This window comes from Epinephelus moara, chromosome 5 (genome assembly GCF_006386435.1).
Source record: "Epinephelus moara isolate mb chromosome 5, YSFRI_EMoa_1.0, whole genome shotgun sequence".
Taxonomy (NCBI): Eukaryota; Metazoa; Chordata; class Actinopteri; order Perciformes; family Serranidae; genus Epinephelus; species Epinephelus moara.
This window is the reverse complement of record NC_065510.1, coordinates 6911633-6936323: the sequence shown is the minus strand read 5'-3', so window position 1 is coordinate 6936323 and position 24691 is coordinate 6911633. Positions and strand designations below refer to the sequence as shown.

At 40.5% G+C, this 24691-nt stretch overlaps 1 protein-coding gene across 1 annotated transcript in view; it reads left to right on the top strand.

The window, feature by feature from the left end:
* Nucleotides 1-24691, top strand: part of LOC126390636 (voltage-dependent T-type calcium channel subunit alpha-1I-like) — a 334551-nt gene that overhangs the window by 195168 nt on the left and 114692 nt on the right. The window contains exons 24-29 of the mRNA XM_050045029.1: nucleotides 948-1037; nucleotides 4793-4985; nucleotides 6953-7104; nucleotides 11084-11193; nucleotides 15554-15687; nucleotides 21441-21511. Coding sequence (XP_049900986.1) covers nucleotides 948-1037; nucleotides 4793-4985; nucleotides 6953-7104; nucleotides 11084-11193; nucleotides 15554-15687; nucleotides 21441-21511 — 750 coding nt within the window. The remainder of the gene's footprint in view (nucleotides 1-947; nucleotides 1038-4792; nucleotides 4986-6952; nucleotides 7105-11083; nucleotides 11194-15553; nucleotides 15688-21440; nucleotides 21512-24691) is intronic.

The window sequence follows — 24691 nt, the reverse complement described above, 5'->3', positions numbered from 1 at the left end:
TTGTTGCTGCTGAGTCAGTTTGACATCCTGGATATATCCTTCAAACACAGACTGTACACCCCTCTGTCTGCTTCTCTCTGGAATCACTCTTTCATTTCTCCAAAAATATAATATTTCTTCAGGGAGTGCAGTTAGTTGCAGTGTGGGCTCCATGCTTACTCCGACAGCTTGTCAGAGCATCACAAAGGGGCACGGTTAGCGAAAGGTCAATTATCTTATGTATATTGTATTATTGATTAATATCACATGAAGGAACGCTCGTGGGCCGGTCTGTCTGTGGTACGGCCCTGGTACACAAACTCTACTCAGGCGGACCGCAAAGGTAGTTAAAATCTGTCTTGGATCAGACTTTGCACCGGTTGAAGTCTAGTTGCTACAGCGCCAGTCCGCAAGCTGCTGCCCACTCTCCCCCCATTTGTGTAAGGCCAAAATACACTGCCACCGAGTGGCGTGTGTCAAAACAGCCGCCTGTATTACTGAACTGAAGGCCATCTCTCCTATCCTGCAAACCAGCCTTTGATCAGCATCACGGACAGCAACTGAAGCAACAGATTTATCAATGCTAATCTAACAGCCTGCCCTGAACTCAAACCACCCTGACAGCTTCTTGGCCTGCTGTGCTGCACTGGCTGCAGTGTAAAAGTTCTCCGGCACACAGGAAGGGTTTGAATCTAGCAGCTTGTTTGGAAGAAATAAACAAAGAACTTCATTGCTTAAGTAATGAATTAACAAAGTAAGAGAGATACTGATACTGCAGATCAATGCTCAGCTTCAAAGTTTTCAGTCGTTTTGAGTCATAAAATGAAATGTGTATTTATAAATTGTTACTTTGTTATTTTCATATATTAATGGCAAGCACTTCATCACATTTATAATAATCAGTAGCATCAACCAGTTTAGAGCTAAGTAAAGTTTTGTGGGTTTGTGTGTGTGTGTGTCTCCTCCAGGCTCTAATGTCCCTGTTTGTGCTGGCCTCAAAAGACGGCTGGGTCAACATCATGTACCACGGACTGGATGCAGTGGGGATAGACCAACAGGTAATAACAGAAACAAATTGCAGCCACATACAACAGTGGTGCAAATTAATTACACTTTCTCTCAACACACAGTAACACTACACACAGAAAGTCTACTCTTCCATATTGCACCACTTCTCTGATCCTGCTCTCAAAAGCAAAAAAATAAGCAAAGCCCACATGCCGAGGACTCCAGCCACTTTCTTCAGCACTTGCTAGGGAATCCCACGCTTTTTTAGGCCAGATTGGACATGAAATCTGGCCTTATGGTCATGCCGGAATCTCCACCCAGTTGGATGAGCGCACAACGCCCCCACAAGGAGGCTTCCTGATCAGATCACCAAAACACCTCAACTAGCTCCAGCAGAAAAATACTCACTCTTCAATTTATTCTTGAAGTTGAGTTAAAGCAGGATGGCCAAGTAGTATACAATTCATTGCTGCATGTCATCCTCTTTAAACTGCCACTATACTCCATCAGAACTATTTGTCAGTTGTAAAGCTTCGGAGACCATCTCCCCCTTCACCTTTCCAACGTCAGTCCAGGGGGGGCTGTCTCCAATAATTTCCATAATTTTTCGAAACCACCAACCTGACACAAACACCCGCTTCAGATCCTAATTAGCCAGCTGTGCAGAGCCAGGGATTAAACTTCTCTCGGAAATATTCGTGTCAAGGATGAAAAAAAAACCTGACACTTTTCATGTGAAAGGTAAAGTACAACCCTATGAACTCATAACCAATATTTCCACCAATTTACCCAAGATAAAAATTGCTGTCAGAGATTCTTAGGTTGCAAATATAGTCTTGCCATCCTGACGTATAATGCACTGATTCACAGAAGTTCAAAATTTAAGTAAACTTCCCCTCAACCTCACAGATCATGCACACATTCACCCACATGACGTCAAAGTACGATGACACGATGCAAATTAGTCTTCTGAAGCGGCTTCAAAGTGAACAGATTCCCTTTAGAATTCATTTTATTTGAAAATCTATTAGGGAATCTATTAAAGAGAGGGCATTATTCTGGATGATTCAGTTTCCCCGCCTCGGGGAAAAACCTTGCTGCAGTCCAACATGGCTCTGAATGACTAATCCTATTTGCACTCCACCCTGCGCTTTCAACACCCAACGCACTTCCAAATTGAAAATCTGACTCTCATCTCCAGTTTTATTGCACCTGAACTTGGTCTTTGTTTTGTAATGACTCCCTGCAATGACTACCTCCACACCCAAGCATCCTGATTTGTTCTTCACATTGTCTCCCTTTTCTTGGGTTACATTGTCATCCTTTCTTACCAGAGGCAGCTCCTGGATTTTTGGACGATACTGGCTGTGGATTGGGTCGATTAATTTGAAGACCGTGAGAGGCTTGTAGTAGTATTTCAAATGTTTCTCAAAACTGGACAAATTTGTAGTGGTGATAAACTAATCCAGAATTTTTCTGACAATTTACTGACAGCACAGTAAATAGTAGTTTCCTTATCACTGCAGCTGACTGGATTTTATGTATCTGTGCTAATACTGTAAAGCATTTCTGAAAAAGATGTAAATTTAATGTGAGTGTGATGGTGTCTTTGGATTGTGTGATGAAATCAAAGCAGGCGAAGGAAGGACGTACAAGCTCCACTCACCCCTTACAGTAAGGCCCAGATCTCACCACTGAGCCGCCATCTCATGCCATAGTAGTAATTAGTGTTAGAGTACAATATCAAAACATATGAAGCAAGCAAAACAGTGGAAACTCTGCTTACCTGTGCATTCAATTCATTGCTTTCACACCTGCCCTGTTTGGTTCAGTTCAACCGAACTTGCCGCCTAAGTGTGGTTTGTTTGGAAGGTCAGTTATTTTGGTGTGAACACAGCAATCACACTCAGGTGCGCACCAATACAACTTACCTTCTTGTAGAGGTGGTCCGGTTACAAACAAACTCTGGTGCGGTTTGTGTGTGGTGAGAACGTGTTCCGACCTGGATCTGAACCAACTGCAGTCACATGACACATTGTTTGTGTTAAACATGAGCATGTTACAGTCCTGGAGGATTATTAATGTGCACCTCCTCCTGTACTGCCTTAATATGCACATTCAGCACATCCAATGCATCAAAACATTGTTTTCTAGTTGGAGCCGCGCCTCGTTTTCAAACTGTATGGTTTGACTAAAATGAACAATGACAGCAATATAGTCCACGATGAGCAGCGCTAAAATCAACCTGCGTAGTTGTCCCTCCATTGTGACATTAGAAAGTGTCACATTTATCAAGTAGCAAGTGTACACTTCTTCAATGTTTGGTTTACTTCCTGGATTTTTCCCACATGGAAATTCTGACCAATCAAGAGCAGCTTTCTTGTAGAAGTCATTTGTTCTAGTCCGCTTGTAAATGCTGCCGTGAGAACATGAACCAATTTTAGGCAATTATGTAACCTTGTAACAAAATTAGTCCCTGATTCAGACCAAAGCAAGACAACTCTAGGTCTGAAAGCACCCTTAAAGAAATACTGTGTTATGCTGAATTTGTAAACTTTGTTTTTCTTGCATGCCTGTGGTGAAGAAAGGATCCAAAAAAAGAAAAAATAGATGAATTAAAGTCAGAGGGTTCCACGTTTAACAACAGCAAAACTAATCTTAATGGGATGCGGCCACTGCTGCCCCGGGTGGAAGTCTGTGTTTTTTGGACCCATCCACCACCACTCCCACCCGCCCTACAGAGACTTTCAAAACTTTAGTCCTTGTCCTGCCACATTTCCTCCTGACGCTGCCAAGCGCTGTTAAAGTATGACGACAACCGGCAGCTTATCATGCCGACGTTAAAGGACTGTTTATTTCGTCACTGTGTGATGCCGCATGTCACTGCCCAAACGCCAGATTTCGACAACTTCGGAGTGAGACTAGGTTGAAACAAAATGTTTATTTGCGGGGAAAAGTATTTTTTTTAATACAGATATAGATATGAGTCAATGTGTATGACATATATTCCCATCAAATTACTTGGCACATTTCCATTTATTGAATATTGTGTTGGGATGCCCTGTTACCCAGAGTTTAAGGCACCTGCCATGAACCACAGCATCCCCGGTTAAAGTTCAACTTGGGACCTTTGCTGCCGGTCATTACCCATCTCTGTCTTTGCTCATTTCCTGATATACTGTCACTACAGTCTGTCAGATAAAGAAAGTATTATATATCCCTTTACCCATGGAGACATGAATTCCTAATGTGGTCTACTAATATTCAACTTTTGTAAATTTAATATAAATAACTAACTCAAACAACTTCTGCCTCTTCATGTTCACCCTGTGCTGGGTGCCATTGATTAAGACAGACCTGCTGTTGTTGGCTTGGAGGGCTCCAGTGGGGGCTGTTGCAACCTTGAGCTCCCTCCTGGCTCCTTCAGGGTTTCCTATCCTCTCTGCCTTCTACATTTTGCACATCCACTCTTCTTCTTTTCATCTCACTTGGATTTTTTTTTTTAACTTTTCCGTCTTCTTTTCAATAAATTACATTTTTCCTCATACTTTCCTCTTCCTCATCTCCTCTCCATTATCCATTCACTTACAGTTACCCTGCCCTTTACTTTTCCTGGTGATATTTTTGCCCCGATAACCTCCCTTTCTCCTCTCTGCTTCGCACATTTTACACTGTTAGTGCTTCCTTTCGTCACTCCTCTTCACCGATCTACCATACCAGTAGTCCCTTGTCTTATCTCTTTTCCTTTGTTCTTCTCTTTACCTTCCCCACTCTGCTCTCCCAATTCTCTCTTCTTCACCTCCAGCCTTTGACCAACAACAATCCATGGATGCTGCTCTACTTCATCTCCTTCCTCCTGATTGTCAGCTTCTTCGTCCTCAACATGTTTGTGGGTGTGGTGGTGGAGAACTTCCACAAGTGTCGCCAGCACCAGGAGGTGGAGGAGGCCAGGCGACGAGAGGAGAAACGCCAGCGTCGAATGGAGAAGAAGAGGAGAAGTAAGGAGGGAGGGGGGGAATGAGAATGATATCTGGAGAAAATGAGGTGGAGAATTGGTAGAGGGAGGAGTAGAGGCTTTGAAGTACAGGAGGAAGGGATGAAAAATGCATGGGAAAAGAGGAAGAGAGGGATTTGGAGGAAAAATTGGGGTGAAAAGGAATGCAGTGTTGGGAAAGCAGGAAGGAAAGAGGTGGTGAAAGGGAGGATGGACGAAAGAGTCAACAGAAATATGGATAAATGGAAGGGATGGGAGTCCTTTTGCAAAAGGGAAATAGAGGGGATCAATAAATCAATGGAGGAAAAGTGGAGCAGAGAAATACAGTTTGGATCTTTTCAAGTTGGGTTGTATCAAGTACTTATCAGTATAGTACATACAGTAGATGTGGGTTGGCATGGCCCCAGGTTGGAGTAGCTCAGCGTGTGATGTAAACAGTGACGTGGGAGGGAAGCCGCGGCTGGTCAGTCCTTCGGCGATTCTCTCGTAAGTCGGCCCGTTCTTCACTGTCCCCGTCACTTGACGATTAATGGCCTTTTCGTTTGCGAGGACAAGGAGGGCGCGCAATTCCTTGTCTCCCCAGTTGCTCATCTTTATGGGGAGACACAGCAGGCCAACAACAAAAGTTAAGGCGGCGGAAGTCCGTGTAGGGCAGGCATGAGGGTTGGTGGATGGGTCCAACAACCACTGACTTTCACCCTGGTGGCTGCTGTTTGCTTACAGTAAGATTGTAAAGTTATTTTTTCCTAAACCCAACTGTGTGTGTGTGCCTTTGTGTTACAGTATTTTCACTGCTGGTCACCCACTGCCACAATCAGTTAGTTGATTGTGTTATAGTGCAACTTTGGACTAACCCTTTTAAACAGCAAAGTCACTCAATAGCATAAACCAACTGATCAAAGCAACCGTAAACCAGCAGCCCCTGTGTTCAGTGATGTTAAATCACTGTTTTTCTCAATGGAGTCTGGCTTTTCAGAGTGTTATAATGGCTTCAGCTCCTGGAAAAGGCTCTTAATATCGCATATACTTCAACTGATATTGATTTTTTTAAATGGCTAAAATACAGTTTGCTGCTGCCCCTGTGCACTGAAGTACATTGCTTAACCCTTCCGAGGTGATACACCTGCCTGCTTCTCCAAACTAGGGTAGTGTCGACCAACATCTATTGTATATAATACACTGTGGATAAGTACCTCATACAACCCCTCTTCTAAAGATCCAAGCATTTCTTTAAGTATATGCGGTATACAGTACAAATATCTTCATAGAAGTACTAATTTCTTCTCACATAAATGTGTGTTTGCCACTTTGGACTAAAATGTGATTCCACAAGTTAATTAATATGTAAAATAATAAGTAAAACTTGACTTGAAGCTTTGGAAAGACTGTATTATTTCCTGAATTCAATCCAAATGGCATGTGTCCAAGACTCATAATCTTTCATATTACACATCCTCAATGATATGACTTTGAGTGAGTCATTATTTCAACTCATTTAAAACTCCTTAAACTCCCTCTCACATTTATCAAACTTTTTCTCTTCATATTATCTCACAGTTTTATCTGCCTCTCCGCCTTTTCTCCATTTGCTCTGCCCCTCGTTTTTCACCCCTTTGGCAAAAGATAAATCATTAAATAAATCATTCTGCTTGCACCTTGTTTTGCTTTCTCCACACTCTCCTCCTCTTCCAAACCAAATATCTGTTTCTCTTTTGCTTTCCGCCCCCTTGACCTCTACCCCCCTCCTTCCTGGATACAAATGTTCCCATATCATTCCCGTCTTTCCTCTGCTGCTTCCTTGATTCTGTGCTTTCATTTCCTCATTCATCTACTCCTGTTTACATCTAAACTCCTTTTTTCCATCTGTCTATCCCTTCCATCATATTTTTACTGCCTTCTAACAACCCAAATCCCTCCTTGCCTTGTTGTTCTTCTCTCTGTTTCTTTCTTCTTCGCTTTTTCTCTCTCCAGAGGCCCAGAAGCTACCCTACTATGCGTCATACGGCCAAGCCCGCCTGGCGATCCACACTCTGTGTACCAGTCACTATCTGGACCTGGTCATCACCTTTATCATCTGTATCAATGTCATCACCATGTCTCTGGAGCACTACAGTCAGCCCCAGGTGAACACATCTCCCGAGGGGGATAGAGGAATAGTCAGGGTGTGGGTGTTGGACTGAGACAGACATGTTTAAGGGCTCCTGAGTGGGTGGTGGTGTACCATCTGGGCAGGATTTTTTTTTTTTTAAAAAGTGGGCACTCCCAGAGGCAGACTGCCAGCCTGCTGCTCTGAATCAGCAGCAAAAACTGCCAACAACCAAAACATTTATCCACGTGCTGGAATACAAACAATCTGGCAGATTGGGGTATCAGTTATATAAAACGTTACTCAGAGGGTGACATGCTCGTGAGGACGAAAAAGAAACCAGTTTGAGTTAAACTTAAAGAAAAAATAGGCCTGTAAATGTTTGACAGCAGTAAACAGTGCAGCTGTATCCGGATTCTGATACTTCATCGTCCTCTTGGGTAAATGTGTCTAAGGCTTTGCATGAGCCTATGTCTCAGCAAAGCTGTACCAACAGATATAACATGGTAAATCAAAAAGTAAGAATAAGAAGAAGAACATTTTCTTTACATCCTGGATTGATGAAATCCACGTCAATGGCAGTAAGTTATTGCTGCAAAAGGTGGGTTAAATTAAATTTTTCATTTGGCCCTGCTGAATAACATCAGAACACATTTAAATATTATGCCTTCAGGGCGTAGTATTGAAATAGAATAATCTATAACTTATTTCACAATTAGTTATTATTTCCTTTGCAGAAGGAAATGGAAATTCTTAAATAGAAGAAAAAATACTCTAAGTGAGCCCATTTAAAAATGAAGGAGAAACTATTCTTTATTTTTAAGATGATAATTAGTTCTCCTCAAATTTTGCATCCGCAAGACCTGTACGCTCATGTTTTGTCTGGAGGCTACTGTGTCTCAGTGTTGAACCAAAACTTAAATCTGCTTGAGCTGAGGTATGACATATTAGCAGCGTATGTGGCCGGCTTCACACAGACAACCTACACCACTTATTATTTTCTGTTAGCTTTACCTTCTCAGTCTGTTCATACAAGCTTTTACCAACTCTGACACTCCAAGTCAACAACTATTTGAGTTCCCAATGACGTCTAACTGCCCACACATGCGAGGCTACAGACCTGCAGGTTCCTTTGCCACATAACACTGGACTGAAGCCCGGTGAAAACAGTAGAGTAGCTGAAAAGCTATTATAAAGGTTGGCACTGTTGCTTCAAGCTTCACAAGGCTATTCAAATGTATGGTAGTAAGCTTGGGCTCTAAAATACTCTTGTTCTTTGAATTCACACATTGGGGATTTTGAGAAAGTCAACTAATAAGATTATTTTTGTCTGCGGAGCAGCTTTGCCAGGGCTTTGTCTTTGTAGCAGTACACCTCTACAAGGAAACGCTTGTCAGATTCCATGTCCAGTGTGTTAAATACACTCTACAGATCTCCGTGTTTAAACGTCTTTCCCCATTCAACTTTAGAAATCTCTACCACAGAATAAGCTATCAATGATGCTAAAGGGGATGTGCAACTCAAAATTGAGCTGCTTACTCACTGGTGTGACGTGGGAACGGGGGGGACCCAAGAGAGGCTACCATGTTTTAGCAGTAGTGTTGTCCTGATCATGGGATGTGTTGATGCCAAAACACGGTTACCGACGGTGGTCTCCAAATGAACGGCACTACTAGCTCCAGCAGATTGAGTGCAGAGGCTAGCGTTAGCTAACAAGTGGAGACCAGAAGGTGGGCAGTGGGCACTATGTTTTCGCATGTTAATGCAGCTAGTCAGCTGTCTGCCGGCAAAGCAAACAGTAAAGTAAGTAAAAGCAAAAAATAACAACATTTCACCACCTCTTGATGGATAGTGCTTTGAAGTGCGGCGCTTAAGGTCAATGACTTAATGGAGTGCCGGGCCAACATGGAAGGTCTCTTGTATTTTACATTGTTTTGCATTTATTTCTTTAAAATTAACCAGTTATCTAACGGTTCATGGGTATCGGGCTATTGAGGCCAACACTAACCAAAACTGACATCCTCAGTCCAGATGTAAAAAAAACCCTGTAAGATCACTAATTGACACATTACATCTTTAATCCTTACAAAAACCCAAATGCAAATGGGCAAATTGTCCTTGCTACAAGCATAACTAAGCTAAACTAATCAGCTGCTGGCAGTAGCTTCAGATTTACCATGTAGACATTAGAGTGGTCAATCTTGTCATCTAGCAAATAACAGTGACTCCTAAAATGTAACACTAGTTAAACATAGCTCGACTGAGACTGTACAACATCAGAAACTTAGCACATGGAAACTCTTCAGATGAATACACATTCTGGTTATGAATGTGTTTAGAAGATATGACTCTCTAAAATAGCTGTGTATACATGAACCACAATATTCCACCAATAATCAGAATAACAGCCCAATCAGAATAAGAGCGTGTCATGTAACCACCTCATTCATTAGAGACTGCAGTAATCCAGCCTGATCGGAAGGCAGGGCGGTGTAAACCTTTGATAATCTGTGTAATATGATAAAATTAGCACGTATTAACCATGTTAATGTTTAATCCGATGGTTTCTGTCTGGTTGGAATAAATACATGATTTCTGTGCATGTTTGCCCCACATGGGGGTAACATTAGGTGACATATCTGATGCGTGAAACAGTAGCCTTCTGCAGGCTGTTCTTTCAAATTTTTGTAAGTTTTCCAACGAAAAGTATTTGACCCAAATTCGTACATATTCCACGTATTTTAAAAGGCTCCGATCACATAACCAACAGCAGTGACTAACGGCCTAAACCTAACCTCTGTAACTTTACATTAATAACGTAACTGTACGTTAAAGACATAACGTCATTCATGGGGCGCAAATCTGTAGGATATCACATGCATTGTTGTGCGTGCATTTTTCGTAGGATATATACAAACTGTTTTATGAGAATACGTTGCCTTATGAAACATTGTTGGTACAGGCTGTAGTGTCGCGTTGCCGGACGTAAGAAACGTTAAGGAATATCTGTAAATTAATTTGTAGCTACAGAAGATAACCAGTTTCACGTACATGACTGACTTCTAAATTGTATTAACAGGCAGAACAACTGCTTCACTATATTTCATTTAGCGAATGAGTTGAGTTTTCTCTGTGGGGTTGGAAAAATTAAAAAAAAAAAGCACTGTATAAGTAAAAAAAGTTATAATCTGATAACATGCTTCGGGGCATTTAAACGCACATCTTAACAGATCATTGTTTTGGCATCCATGTTAACAGTTAAGAAAGGATCTCTAATCAGAATGATTTCCCTCAGATTGACTAATTATTAACCATGTAACTCTAATTATTGAAAAGCTTTGCCTTGATAATAGTCTTTGGACAGACTAATGATATGAATGATACCAAATAGTCATAAGATTGCAGTAATTTCTGGATGTGATGTCCTAAAAAACAGTAAGGTCTTACACTGTCGGCCTGAACTCAATTGTGCATAAATATACATCCCACGCTTAGTGTTTCATTTTTTGTTCTTCCTTAAATTGGCTGCGATGACTGTAATAATAACGTTTGATTATATGCATTGCACATTACAAGTTTCATTTTCATGTGACTCATTAATACCAGTGTGGTAGAAAAAAATGTTCTCTGCTCCTCCCCAGAGTCTGACATAATTTAGTTGTCTGTCTCAATTAAGCTCTCATCTATAAAAATAAATTTATTGGCAAGCTACTTTTCTCACACTGACAGAACAGATTCTCTGAACATCCTTACTGGTTGTGTTTCCCCTCTTCGTCTCTTCATTAATACAAAGGTTCTATTATTGACATTACAAAAGTTAAACAACAAATCACTTTACAATACTGTGCAGAGAACAAAGACATGGTTATGCTATGAACTGTGGTAGAACAGAATAATTTACTAGTTTATTACTGTTAAGATCAGAGATGGAGACATATGTTCACTGTCTTATCCTCTTGATGTCTGTTTTTTTCTAACCTCTGTGCCCCTGGAACCCTTGTTTCTCTCTACCTCAGTCCCTGGAGACTGCTCTGAAGTACTGCAACTACTTCTTCACCTCCACATTTGTGATTGAGGCCACTCTGAAACTGGTGGCCTTTGGCTTTCGACGCTTCTTCAAGGACAGGTACAGAGGGGACACCCCCAGCTGTATTGAGACTGTATACATTTGTGTTGGTGAGGTATATAAAGCTGCTTGTATCTATGTCAGTATTTACTGTGTCTTTGCCATTACCAGGACAATTCCTGCAAATTTATCCTGCCATATGATAGGTATATACCACGTTCTTAAATATCCCACAGTAGGGGTTCATACATTTTCCTTACAGGGATGTATTTTCTTGCATTACTTATTGAACTATGTAGGATCTGCTTCACAAATTGGCAGCTCTGAAAAGCAGCGAGGGATATCCTTAAACATCAACACCCATAAATCCCATAAAATGGCATGAGTAATCTTTAGGATTGGATTGGTGCTAAAAGATTATTTTGAAGACAGAGCTCTTGCTTTTGATGCATGTTACAACTCTCATCAAATACTGAGATCACAGATTCAAGCGGCAAAACTTGAGTCCTTCAGTGTCCCGAAAGGTAAATATCCAGCCATTAGAATTTAAAGATTACTCTTTCAACCCTGTTGCGTGTTCATTTTCTACCATTTGCAAGTTCTAGGGAAGTGGTTGGGTGGATGGTGGAGGTACAAAGCACAGGACTCTGATTTGGAGACCAGGGTTGTACTTAATTTTTAAGCACTTGTTTGTGTCAACAACTGGCTGTGTCATGAACAGAATTGTTCGTATACTTGCCTTTGCTCTACACGTGTAACACCTCTTCCTAACATATAATGAGCAAGCAAACTGTGTCGGATGGAGTGGTTGCTGTTGTTCTGAAAACAGGTTGGTGGTACGCAAAGCTTTGTGAAGTCAGGGCAAGCTTTTTTTTTTTTATAGAACTATCTGAAGTTTGCTTGTTGCTCATTTATATCATGTCCAATTAGGATGATATATTACTAGAAGATTACGCTAGAGCACACACCAGAGAACTGAGACTGTGTAGAACTTGGACGTTCTAAAATGGTTGTGATCTGTAACCAGCTGTTTTGACAGTGCAGCAGCAGTGACACATTGTGCAGATGTGGGTAATGGTGATATCGGTCTGTCAGCTTGTCTTCAAAACTTCCCACCAATGTTGTCACTGCTGACCTGTCTTCCTCCCTGTCAAATCACCATATTTCCCCTACACATCTCCTACCGTTCATGTACATATTGCATTTTGTAGACAGGTTGTGTAAACTTCTGATGTGCACAATCAACACTCAAAACAGATGCAGGATAAGCGAGGCAGCCACCATGTTAAATAGTTAAACGTAAGTATATCTCTGGCTTTAGTCTGTAAATTAAGGCAAGAAATGAGATGATAGTTTTCGATAATAAATTGTTCCTGTCTCGTGCTTTTAGCCAGATTTCAATTGTTATGTTGAGGCATTCACTGCTGTGAATGTCTAAAAACAAATAAAAAACATTGCCAGTGAACATTTTACGGATGCATTCGACATCACCATTATGTAACTCTTCTCGTTATGATGGTAAAAAAACGTTATCCATTCAAAATGTAGTTTCTGTGTCAAATTAGTAGTATATAAGGCTACTTATAAGAAGAGAGGGTTGGGTCCTCGGATGGATGGATGGATGGATGATGAAATTAATGTGTTTATGAAGGCATTTGGATCTCTGATAACACCAAACATAGCTAAAGTACAACTAAAGTAAGTGATTACACCAACATTTTAATAACAGTGACAACAAGTGGTAATGTTGTTACTCAGAATTAAATGTTTGCCTATTTCTATTTTTAAAAATAACTCATATAAACACTGTTTTTACTTTGTTTATATGAGTTATTAAATGATTCACATTGAGACTGTGCAGGTGCAGAAACTCTTTGGAATATTAATAGATTTCAGTAGCTACACCCAACACCTTAACAATCCATTGAGGGGGTCCTTTCTCTGCCAAGTGCACAGGCTTGTGGAGCAGCTGTGATTGTGTTAGTGAATATTATTTGAGATACCCTACTATGTAGATTTTATTATTGCTGCTTCCAATCCATTTTTAGAATTGTGGCTTTGCTGGAGGAAATTGCTTTTGTTTTGTTTTTGTTTTTTTGCCCCCCTTCTTTTCAAAATTGTTTCTTCCAAGCTATTTCAATGCTCTTTGCCTGTCTTACTGTTTCTCTCTCTCTGTGTCTTCCTCTTTATGTAAACAGATGCATTTTTAGTCATATTATTCCTTCGATCCTTCATTTTAATTTTACTTTCTCTTCCTATGTCTTTGTCCTTTCATGCCATTACACTCTTGTATGTTTTTGGAAAGCCCTGGCTTTATTAGGCGACCCTTTTTGTGTGTGTGTTTACACCCTGTGAGCCTGGTGTGTGCCAGTTCTGCTGCTCTGGAACAGAGATATTATCTAGGACAAGACACATTAACTGTGAAGGAACATACCCCAGGCAGCAATTTTGCAGTAAATCAAGTTAAATATTAAACAAACTTTGCCATATCTGGAAAATCTGTAATTAAGTAAGTGTAGCTGCTTTTTAGACTACTGTCCGTGCTAACCAAGAGGTTACACTAGGGATACTTAAGTTAATATCCACAGGTCCAATAGGGTGCCAGGTGGCTTGTCAACGATTTTTAATACACAGTGAAAAAGAAAAAGGTTCAAACAAGGGTTTTTGTAGTTTGAATGTGGTGGCTGCACAAAAATAGAGCTTGTTTATAAAAGAAGTGCCAGGGGAGGTTTCTCAAATGTCAAATCCTAGAAATTCCCATGTATAAACCTGACCTGTGCGGGGCATCTGCAAACAGATTTGCCTTTTCAGTGGAGATAAGTGAGGACAACAAACATCAAAAAGTTGAAAACAGGCAATCCTTTTATTAAATATACTGATAAATGTTTATTAACTGACATTTGGCCTTTTGTCATTTTGGAAAAGTGGACACTGGGCAAAGCAAGTCTAGTATCCCTGACTAAGAGGAGGAATTGACCAAGGGAAGTTTTTAACAGCTGGACACATTTTTCTAACTTTTCTCAGTTACTTATAATATGGCATTGGGCCACGTGAAATCTGAGTTTACTTTAAAATCAGTATTGTGTCCTGTGCACAGCTCTGTGAGCTGCTGATAGAGAAAAGAACAATCACATAGAAAAACAGTCCGCAGCATAACAAAGAACATGAGGACACTCTACAAATGTGGAAAAACAACCATTTTTTAAATATCCAGAATCAGACAAAGTGTAAAAAATGTTAAAGACAAGTTTCAGTCATAGGACCATCTTCAGCACAACTTCTCTCTGCATTCTTTCACACTTTATCACCTTTAGGATATGTAATAAATGAAATTATTTATTGCATCTGAAGAGTGCCTTCTTATGTCTTGTCGGTGTGTTGGCATTTGTCTATGTGACAAGACAAAAAATATTGGCTAACAGAGACATGACTCTCAAAATCATTGTTATTGGAGATTGATTTGTTTGCACTCAAATCTCAGACAGCATTGGAGTGTATTTTCTAAAGGGCTGCACCGAAGTTTTGCAATGTTCAAACTCTAATATACCACAATTATAAATCACTTCATTCATAAGTATTGAAGCATCTGATGTTAAAAACAATCCATAACTTCGCCCATTGACATCTGCTGAATTGCAAATTTTGTCACCCTGGTGTCGCCTTTTGGCTTGTTCACTAAATCAATGTAAGTGGAGCAGAGACCTTGCTTGGCCTTCTTGAAATTTCCTGTGGTCCAGGTGACATCATTCATCGTGTCATGTACTGTCAACATAAGTGGTAGCAGCCAAGATCACGTTCAAACATTTCAACACACAGCTTGTTGTTCAGCCTTGACATGACAAGAGACAAGATAATAAACACAGGAAGTGATGTTTCAGAGGTGGCAAGGTTTGCATAGTGTTATGGTGTTCTTCGAGTATTAACATAAATATTCATCACAGGAGCAGACCTGCAGGTAATGGTGGGATGATACAGATTCTTCTGCCAATTCAGTTGTGGAAGAATCGTGCAAATTATGCATGAAGTTGATGTAGAACATTAATATTCATTTAAAAAATTAACATAACACAGACCCTGATATGTGCAGCCATGAAGTACTGAGCCACATATAGAGCTAAGACTCCAAATTCATGCTCAGTCTCTTCATGTCGTACCTTCACTATGAACAAATTCCACAGATTATGGTAGATATAAAAATCATTGTGTGTGTGTGTATGTGTGTGTGTGTCTGCCTGTCTGTGTGACCACATTTGCAATAATATTGTGGGGGAAAAATCCCTTAAAAGTAGATTCTTTTTTCCTAAAATGACCAGAAATAGATGTCCACACTTGGTAGTGTAGCGTCGTAGTCCACTGTTTGTAATATAGAAATGTGTGTGTGTGTGTGTGTGTGTGTGTGTGTGTGTGTCGGTGTATGTAGGTGGAACCAGTTGGACCTGGCAATTGTTCTGCTGTCAGTAATGGGCATTACCCTGGAGGAGATTGAGATCAACGCCTCCCTTCCCATCAACCCCACCATCATCAGGATCATGAGGGTACTCAGGATAGCAAGAGGTATTCTCACAGACAAGGACACACACAAAAAGACGAATTTTAAATATAAACATGGTTTGCACACCCATGTTCTCACATCTGTTCTGCTCTCGTTTTAATCACCTGCTGATGCTGTTTGCTTTTAATCCAAGCTCAACACTTCCTTTATATTTACTTGTTGTGATAATTTAGAAATAATGAGCATCTCCATCGCACTAATTTCACTGATTACAACAATGTGTTGGATAAAAATACTTTTCTCTTTCACTAATTAATTCCTCTTACTTCTGCGTTTCCATTTTCTCTTTTGGTGTTAAGCAATTCAAACTCAGTACTTCCTGCAGAAATAATTCACATTAAAAGCCTTGCAGCAGTTTAACAGACATGATTTCAGAAAGTGTTGAGCTCGACTGGCAGCACAAAAATGGCAAAGTAGAAGCAACCAGAGGTATTTAGTTTGTTTTTTGTTTTTTTCCAGTTACAAAGAGAAATTTCAAGTTGCTGTTCATTGCTGGCATCACTGCTGTAAAAAAAAATCATTATCCTAATCTTACTTTCATAAGACAAGGGAAAGATTTAGATTTGAACATTGTTTATTGCTTGTTTTTGTTTTGGTAGATTTGGTTAGCATCTCAATATGCAAACATTGAACAGTGTTTAGTTAGTGTAAACCCAATTACCCATTTCTCTGAAGGCAAAAACACCCATTGGCCACAACAACCACACTTCTTTTTACAGTGAAACTAATTCCTTTTTCCAGTTGTGTTATTTTTTGCATTTTGAGACTGTGAGCCTTTTCCAATTTATTTTTAAGGTGGAGACAAGGCTCATTAAAACTCAAACATTAACACACTTTTCACTCATTGTTCTCGCTAAAAATGAAGGTAAGCTGATATCCCTGTCTATCTTTCAGTGTCTCTACTTTTTTAATATGTCTCTAATTTAGTAGCTCTGTTCTTATAATTCAGAGGAAATTACAGAAGTAGCTCTCTGGGCAGTACCAATTCCTCTTAGCTTCACACTGAGGAGGATAACGACTAATTACATCACTCTCACTTAATCCTCGCGCTCTTACCGTTGCCCTCTGCCCTCCATGATACTGCCAAGGGACCACTGAGTGGACCCATGGGTAATATGCTAATCAAACAGCAGCCGGTGGTAATTAACGAGCAAGTGGGGTATTTGATGATGAGTGCGAGGGCTACTGGTGACTTTACTCTCCTCTCATAACATTTTTTTTCTAACACGTTGCCTGAATGTTAACTTACTTGTGAGACTGTGGGAAAGAATATTAAAATGTTTCACCATCATCTGCTTCTTTCACAAAGCTGAATTTTAAAAATGCACTGAACAGAAGGAGAGATTCAGTGGATGAATATTTTTAATAGTTGTTATAAGCTATGACAGATTAATTTATATCCATAACTTTTTCGTTGTTTTACATAAACAAACTATGCCAGTTTTACCTACAGTGTATTATAATTATTATGAATTATATGTAAATGCATCCATGGCAGTAACCAAGTGTTATTTCTAGAGGCAAGGCATTTGCTAATCATATTATAATGTGGGTTTACAGGTCACGAGGCATGAGACAGTTTTACAAGAGGCAAACTTAAAGTCATTCCATATCCACAAATCATTTTCTCCTATAAAAGTAAATGCATACTGAGTTTTTAGAGTAAGCTTTACAACCATGCAAAGGTTATGTCATTATAAATAACATTTCATTTTACATTTTCTTTTTTGATAATACTATACCATAATGCTAGGTTACTAACTGTAGCCTACAAACCCAAACAATGCTGCTCCTTCATTTCCATGTCTTCTTAATGGATCACCAGCTGGTGAGGATGCTGACTTTCTGCCCACTACTGGTGGCTTAAGCCTGAGTCATTCAGCATTATGTAATGTGTGAAACCAGTATGTGCATATTTAAAGGGCTACTTTAAATACCCAAAGAATGACCATTTGTAAATCAGTTGGACAGAGGCATGTTTACCGCGATGTTACATCACCTTTGCTTTTAACAACACTCAGTAAGCATTTGGGAACTGAGGACACTAATTGTTGGGGTATTGAGAGTGAAATTATTTCTTATTCTTGCAATCTGGGGCCTCTGTTGTATTTTGCACTCCTCATAATGTGCTATACATTTTAAATTGGATACAGATCTGGGCTGCAGGCAGGTTAGTCTGGTACCTACACTCTTTTACCACACTGTTGTAACACATGCAGAATGTGGTGTTGCATTGTTTTGCTCGAATAAGTTGGCACGTCCCTGAAAGAAAAGCGTATCTGGATGGCAGCATATGTTGCTCCAAAACCTGCATGTACCTTTGAGCATATGTGTATTATGTTGCCTTCACATATGCACATTACCCACAATTACACTAAAAGACTCTCATACCTTCACAGATACTGGCTGGAAACTTTGCACGAGTATGGATGGTCCTTTTTGTCTTTATGCCAGAGGACACAACATCCATGATTTCCAAAGACAGTTTGAAATGTGGACTTAATAGACCACAGCACACTTTTCCACTTTGTGCCAATACATCTCAGATGAGCTCGGGCCCAGAGGAGGCAATGATGTTTTCGGATGTTATAAGGCTTACACTTTGAATGGTCTTAACCTGCATTTGTAGCGTTGAACTGTGTTTACTGACAATGGTTTCCAAAGTGTTCCTGAGCCCATGCAGTAATATACTCTATACAATCATCTCAGTTTTTAATGCAGTGCCGTCTAAGGAATTGAAGGTCATGGCATTCATTATTGTTTTTGGTCTTTTCTTAAATGTGCGCAGATTTCTCCAGATTCTCTGAAGCTCTGATGATATTATGAATTGTAGATGGTGAAATGCCTAAATTTGTTGCAACTGCGCTTTGAGGAATGACATTCTTAAACTGTTGGACTATTCACAGACGCAGTTTTTTACAAAGTGGTGAACTTTATGCTATCCTTGTCTGTGAATGACTGAACCTATCGAGGATGTGCCTTTCATACTCAATAGCCCTTTTTAGATAGGAATTGAGCAAATTTGCAGGAAAGCCCAATCAGTCTTCTTTCAGCATTGGCAGTATAAAAACAAAATCAGGGAGTGCAGCAAAATGCCACCTACCTAATTTTGTTTATACAGAATGTGCCTTTTTCGGGGCAATGGGGGGCGTGAGCAAGTAAAGAGTGACGTGGGAGGGAAGCTGCACCTGGTCAGTCCTTCGGCAATTCTCTCATAAGTTGGCCCGTTCTTCACCGTCCCCGTCATCTGACGGTTAATGGCCTTTTTGTTTGCGAGGGCAAGGAGGGCGCGCAATTCCTTGTCTCCCCAGTTGCTCATCTTTACAGTGTCTGTCAGGTTTGCGTTTCCCTCTTGCTACTAGCTGCTCGCTAATTCCTGCTATCAGCGGTTTCTTGTTTATCCACCGCCAGTGGCTCGCACATGCGGCGTCATCAACAGCTCCTCCCACAAGTCATCAACAGCCCCTCCCGTTGCGGAAGGCCACCTCGGTCTGTTTAAATTAAAAGGTTCCGCCAATATGACTACCCTACGAGGCAGAAAATTGGGCACCTCGGATCAACCCGCCAATCTGGTGTGTCTAAACGCTTGCAGCTTGCCGGCAAAATGGCCCAACATTCGCAGAAAATCTGGCAGTGATACAATCCCCTGTTACCAAGTAACCTATTTAGCTGCAAAATGTTCAAGGTGATTTAAAAATTTCACCACTTTCCCAGTCATTGGTTGCTCCTGTCCCAACTTTCCTGAAATGTGTTGCAGGCATCAAATTCAGAATGAAGTATATGTACAAAAAACTTAAGGTTAATAGTTTGAACATTAAATATGTTGTCTTTGTACTGCATTCAACTGAATATAAGTCAAAACAGATGTGCAAATCATTAAATTCTGTTTAATTTATGTTTATACATTGTCCCAAATTTTTGGAACTGGGGTTGTACATGTAATCTTAACTAGGTCACCTTAGAAATGTTGATATGATGCACATGAAACTTACAATTTGTAACATATCTTCTCTGGGTGTGTTGGTCCAAAAATGAGGAGTGGTCAGGCGCAGTCATGGCGCGTTGCTAGTTAGATGACGTAAAAAGCAAATGCACCAGCGACCAACAAAAACGTGGTCTAAAGTCAACGGCGCAGTATTTCGCTGTTAAACAAGTTAGTAATATGCGTCTCTAGGCGGGTGCACAATGCGCGTGCACTCTGCTCAGACACACACGGAGCAGCCACACATATGCAAAAGATAACAAATAAAAATATGATTACAATGTGAAAGGTTATTATTGTGCACATTAAAATATTTATCAGAAACACGTCTTAATGGTCAGTCATTAATCAGAATGATCTAATCGCAGTAATAATGATCATCATAATCCGGGAGGTCCAAGCTCGCAGTGTCCGAATATACGGAACTGCGAGCAGACCTCCACGGGCTGATGATGCATAGCCTGTAAAATGAACTTGTCTTTCCCAATTGAATTGTGATCATTTTGGCATGTAAATCACAAAATCAAAGATGTGAAAACGTTTGATAAACTTTATTTTGACATAAACACAACAATAACCAGCTTCTGTGAACTAAAAACGTAAACTTATAGCCCTACAAGTACAAATGTATATGTAAAAAAAAAGCTTTTAGAACGTAAAACTGAAGATCATCTTGTCAGGAGGAGGAGGAGGAGGAGGAGGAGGAGGAGGAGGAGGAGGATGACCCCAGCTCCGCAGCCAGCGCGCAGCCAGACCAGACGGTGCAGCCACGGGACCAGCCCTTCCTTCAGCGTTTCTCTCGTGCGCGCGCTCTCTCTTTCTCTCTCGCAGTCTCACTCTGTTTCTTTTCTTTTGACTTTTCTAACATGACAGATGCTGAATATATACTCCCTATCTGATGCTGTGGCTGTTTGTGGCTGGCTGAGAGGGATGTGAACGTATTAGTTTGCAGCTGTGTTAATCAAATCAGGTTGGGTTTCCATTACGCGTGCCAAACGGTGCCAATCCCCTTTGATCTGAAATCAGATGTGACGGGACAGTCGATATAGAGATACATTTTTCGTCTCCTCAGCTGTAAAACGCTCACTCTTTCCAGTTGGTAGGTCCGCCATCTAACTAGCTCTCCACCAAAACACACCCATGACTAATTCACAGAGTAAGTCCAACCCTTTTAGACTCTCCGCCATGGCGCACAGTCTGAAAACGCGCTGTCTAACTAGAAAGTGACTGGGACACGCCCATGCGCCGCATGCCTGGCGCTTTGCGTTTTAGACCATCTAAATAGGGCCCTTAGAGTTGCCCTAACCACACACTACCACCACTGCATCCACCTTCTCTCTATCTCACACATACACACACTTACACACTCCATCTCCCAGGAGCTTTTATTGTCTGAGCAGCTGTTGCCATTTCCAACAGAATACGGCTGCGGCCTTTTTCTCTCTGCTACCGGCCGCATCAGCAGCCATGTTCCTCCAGAAATTGGACTGCAGGGAATTGCGTAGGGTCCCTAATGGAGACCCGCGAACCCGTTCCATCTATCGATCGTTAGTTATGTCTCTCCTCCTCTTTCTCTTCCCACCTCTTATCTATCTTGATCGTTTCCTTCTATCTCTGTGGTGTTGTTTGTCTTTCTGTCCTTTGTTTCACTTTCTCTCCTTCTGTACAGTAGAGTCTCACTGGCTGTTATTTATCATTGAAACACTTACGTCCAAAGCAACACACATACACCCAGACATGCTATAGCTGTTTTACCCTGTGCTCCTTTTCCAGTGCTGAAGCTGTTGAAAATGGCAACCGGGATGAGAGCTCTGCTAGATACAGTGGTCCAGGCTCTGCCTCAGGTATGTGTCATCACACACATACGCACACACACACACATACACAGACGTCCTCCCTCAGCTTATCACAAGGACATCCAGGAGTTAATTAACATTTGTGGAATGATAAACGATCGGCGCCGATAGAAACCCCTGAGAATTATGACTTTCAGGAAGTCAGGTTATGACTAAATTTTTGCCCTCAATGTTACGACACCTTGTTAACTTTCCACTGTTCCTCTCATTTATTCAGGAAATATAAAGACCTCTGTGGCATTAATTTAAGATGTTTCATCCCCACTGCTGCTAACGAGACAAGAGCAGCTAAAAAGTTCTGCTCCCTTGGTTCACAAAAAGGCTCTTTGTTCTTTAGCCTTTCAAAGTTTTTGCTCATTCTGGGAATTCTGGAATACTGTGGACTTTTGCACTGGCAGTATTCAGCCAGGGAAATTGCATACGTTTTCTTTTGTCATGCAATGCAATAACTATATACTGAACTCAGTAAATGACTTTTATGAATAGGGTTTTTAATAGGACTGCCAGAATGTCATTGAAAGCTTGTTTTACATAGTGGTTGAATTAGATGGTGCAACAGATGGAGACTTCATCAAAAATGGGAAACACCATCAGCAAACTAGAAAGTGAGATTTTTTGTTGTTTATACCTGAGCCTCATTCCCTTCCTTCTCCTCCTTTTCTTGTGTTTTTTTCTTCTGTTAAGTCTCCTTAACTGTGTTCTGACTGTCTCTGCAGCTGGACATCTTTCCATAGATATAACCTGTTGTTCTGTCCTTGTTTGGGCTTCTCTTTGTCTTCGTCTGCCTCCATCACTTCACTTATGAATTAGTTGAGTTTCCTTGGCCTGAAGCAGACACTGTATTTAATGTGTTTAAGAAAGATTAAGCGCAGACCAGTTAGTGGCAGAAAGGATTTTTGTCAGATAAATGATGATGTGTCTTTGGCATATTTGGCTTGACAAATTGCCCAACTAATCATAAGTGGCTTTCAACATTAATAAAGAAACATCTGTCCAGTAAAGCCCACCACAGATGACATACCCATTGTCATTACTATGTACAAATGGTGGTGCTTTTAGTTGGTGTATTAAAAGACAAGGAAAGTGATGTTTTATTATGCTCTGTTACTGTCAAGAAATCCCATAAAAAGATCAATATTAATGATGTGTCCGTTACTCAGTACTCTTCAGTTCCCTGTGCTGTCATTAGTTCTCACCTACAAGCCCATTCCCTCCCACTTAAGTAGAAATGTCAAAGGTTAACCATTATTAGGTTAACCACCAAGAATATTCGAACCTGTTATAGTATATATAATATTTGCTTCTCTTCAGTTTCCTGCACTGCGCACCAGTCAAGTCAGCTGCTAGCTAGCAGCGTCACTCATTCGGCAATGTCCACTGATAAAGCTGGCCCAACCCACCTGCATTGCTGCAGAAACATTGTACCCACTCTCTGATCTCCCCCCAGGTCGCCCCAGTGAATAAGCAGCTCAGTTGTGAGCCTCAAACCCACTTTCACACTGCTTACTAAGTTATCACTGTTTGTACCATTAGCACTGTTAGCACTGTCAACATGGCAACTGGTGCTAACAGTTAACCATGCTAAAGGGGTTTTGCGGCACTGCTAGCTAGCTCCCACCTGATCCTGGTTGTGTGCAGAGTGGTGCAGCCAAAGCAAGCTAACCAGTGGAAAAGGAAGATGGGCAAACTTTCCCTTTAAAATAATTTGGTTCTAGTTTATTGTTTATGAGTGAATTATGTGTGTAACTGTTGCCTCACTTTGACAGCAAGACCCCGGGAAACACGAACATGACCTGCGATGTACAGTTCAAGATCTGAGAACAGAAACAAAAATGAATACACACAAAGTCAACAACTACAGATACACCACAGAAATAGCAACATAAAGATGCATGTATGTTCTATGTATCAAATGTATGATTATTTTTTCAAATAGTTTCTATTTTTTTTATTATTATCATTATTATTATTAAAAAAAATCATAGGGAAGATTTTGTAAAGTTCTTGGGTTTCTTTTTGATAACTGACAAATAACTTTTGTCAAGCTGCATATAGCCCTAAAGATAAAGATGCTTTATAGTACCTCTTCCAACTGTCTTTTCTTGTAGCAAAAGCTTCTTCATTACTTTTTACTATAGCTATTGAGATAAAATGACATGTCTATTATCCTCAGCATCTTCATCTTTTTTGCATATAAAAAAGAAGTGACTGAACTTCTGCCTCTCTTTGCCGTTCCCCGACATAACAAAGCTTTAAACTAAAAAAAACTAATGGATCTGGACCGACTGTTCTCTTTAAAACAGCTCTTTATTAAAGACATTTATAAAGGAGTCTGTACAGCCAGAAGTAGATTTTTCCAGCGCTACTGCCACATCACTGCTGTCTGGAGCCCTCTGGGAGGATTTCTAAACACACACAGACACACAGACATACACATTAACACAAATAAACACAGACTCACACACTGAGGTAAAATTACAGTCACAGAAATCTCCCCTGCTTCAGTTGTGCCTCGAATCAATAGTCCCTTTTCCATCCACTTTAACTTGTTTTCTTTCCAGTCCCTGCTCTCTCATTTGGACAGATTTTAAAGTTTTTCAGGTTTTGTTTTTGCTGTGCAGGCTTAGACCACAACAAAAAACACTTTGAGCTAAGAGTGGGTCAGCATGACCATCAGCACACATGACTTATTTTTCTAAAGTACCCCACCATAAAAAAAAGAAAATAACAAATGTGATCAAAAAAGACTGTGAATTACAAGCTGTGCTTTGGCCAAATCCTTCAAATCCTTCAAATACTCTGTATACACCAAACTGTTTCGCAATAGGCTATCAATATATAGGTGGGCTCACTGCTTTCCAACCTAGACATTATATAAATACTGTCTCCCATAATCTATGGTGATGCAAAAACTCACTGATAGATTTGTTTCTGAGAGACTTCATATTCTGTTGTGTTTGTTGGGGAAAAGGTCTTTTGGAACCATGATACAACAGCTGCAGACTCTATACCCTATGACATCCTAAATTTGAGTTTTAGCACTCTAGTTCTGTGATTTAGGAGAGAGGTAAGGTAAGATGACGTAAGGTACACTTAAGTGTCCCTGAGGTGCAATTGAAATACAGACAGTAGTCCTGAGTAGGAATCTGATCCTCGGATCGGGTATCG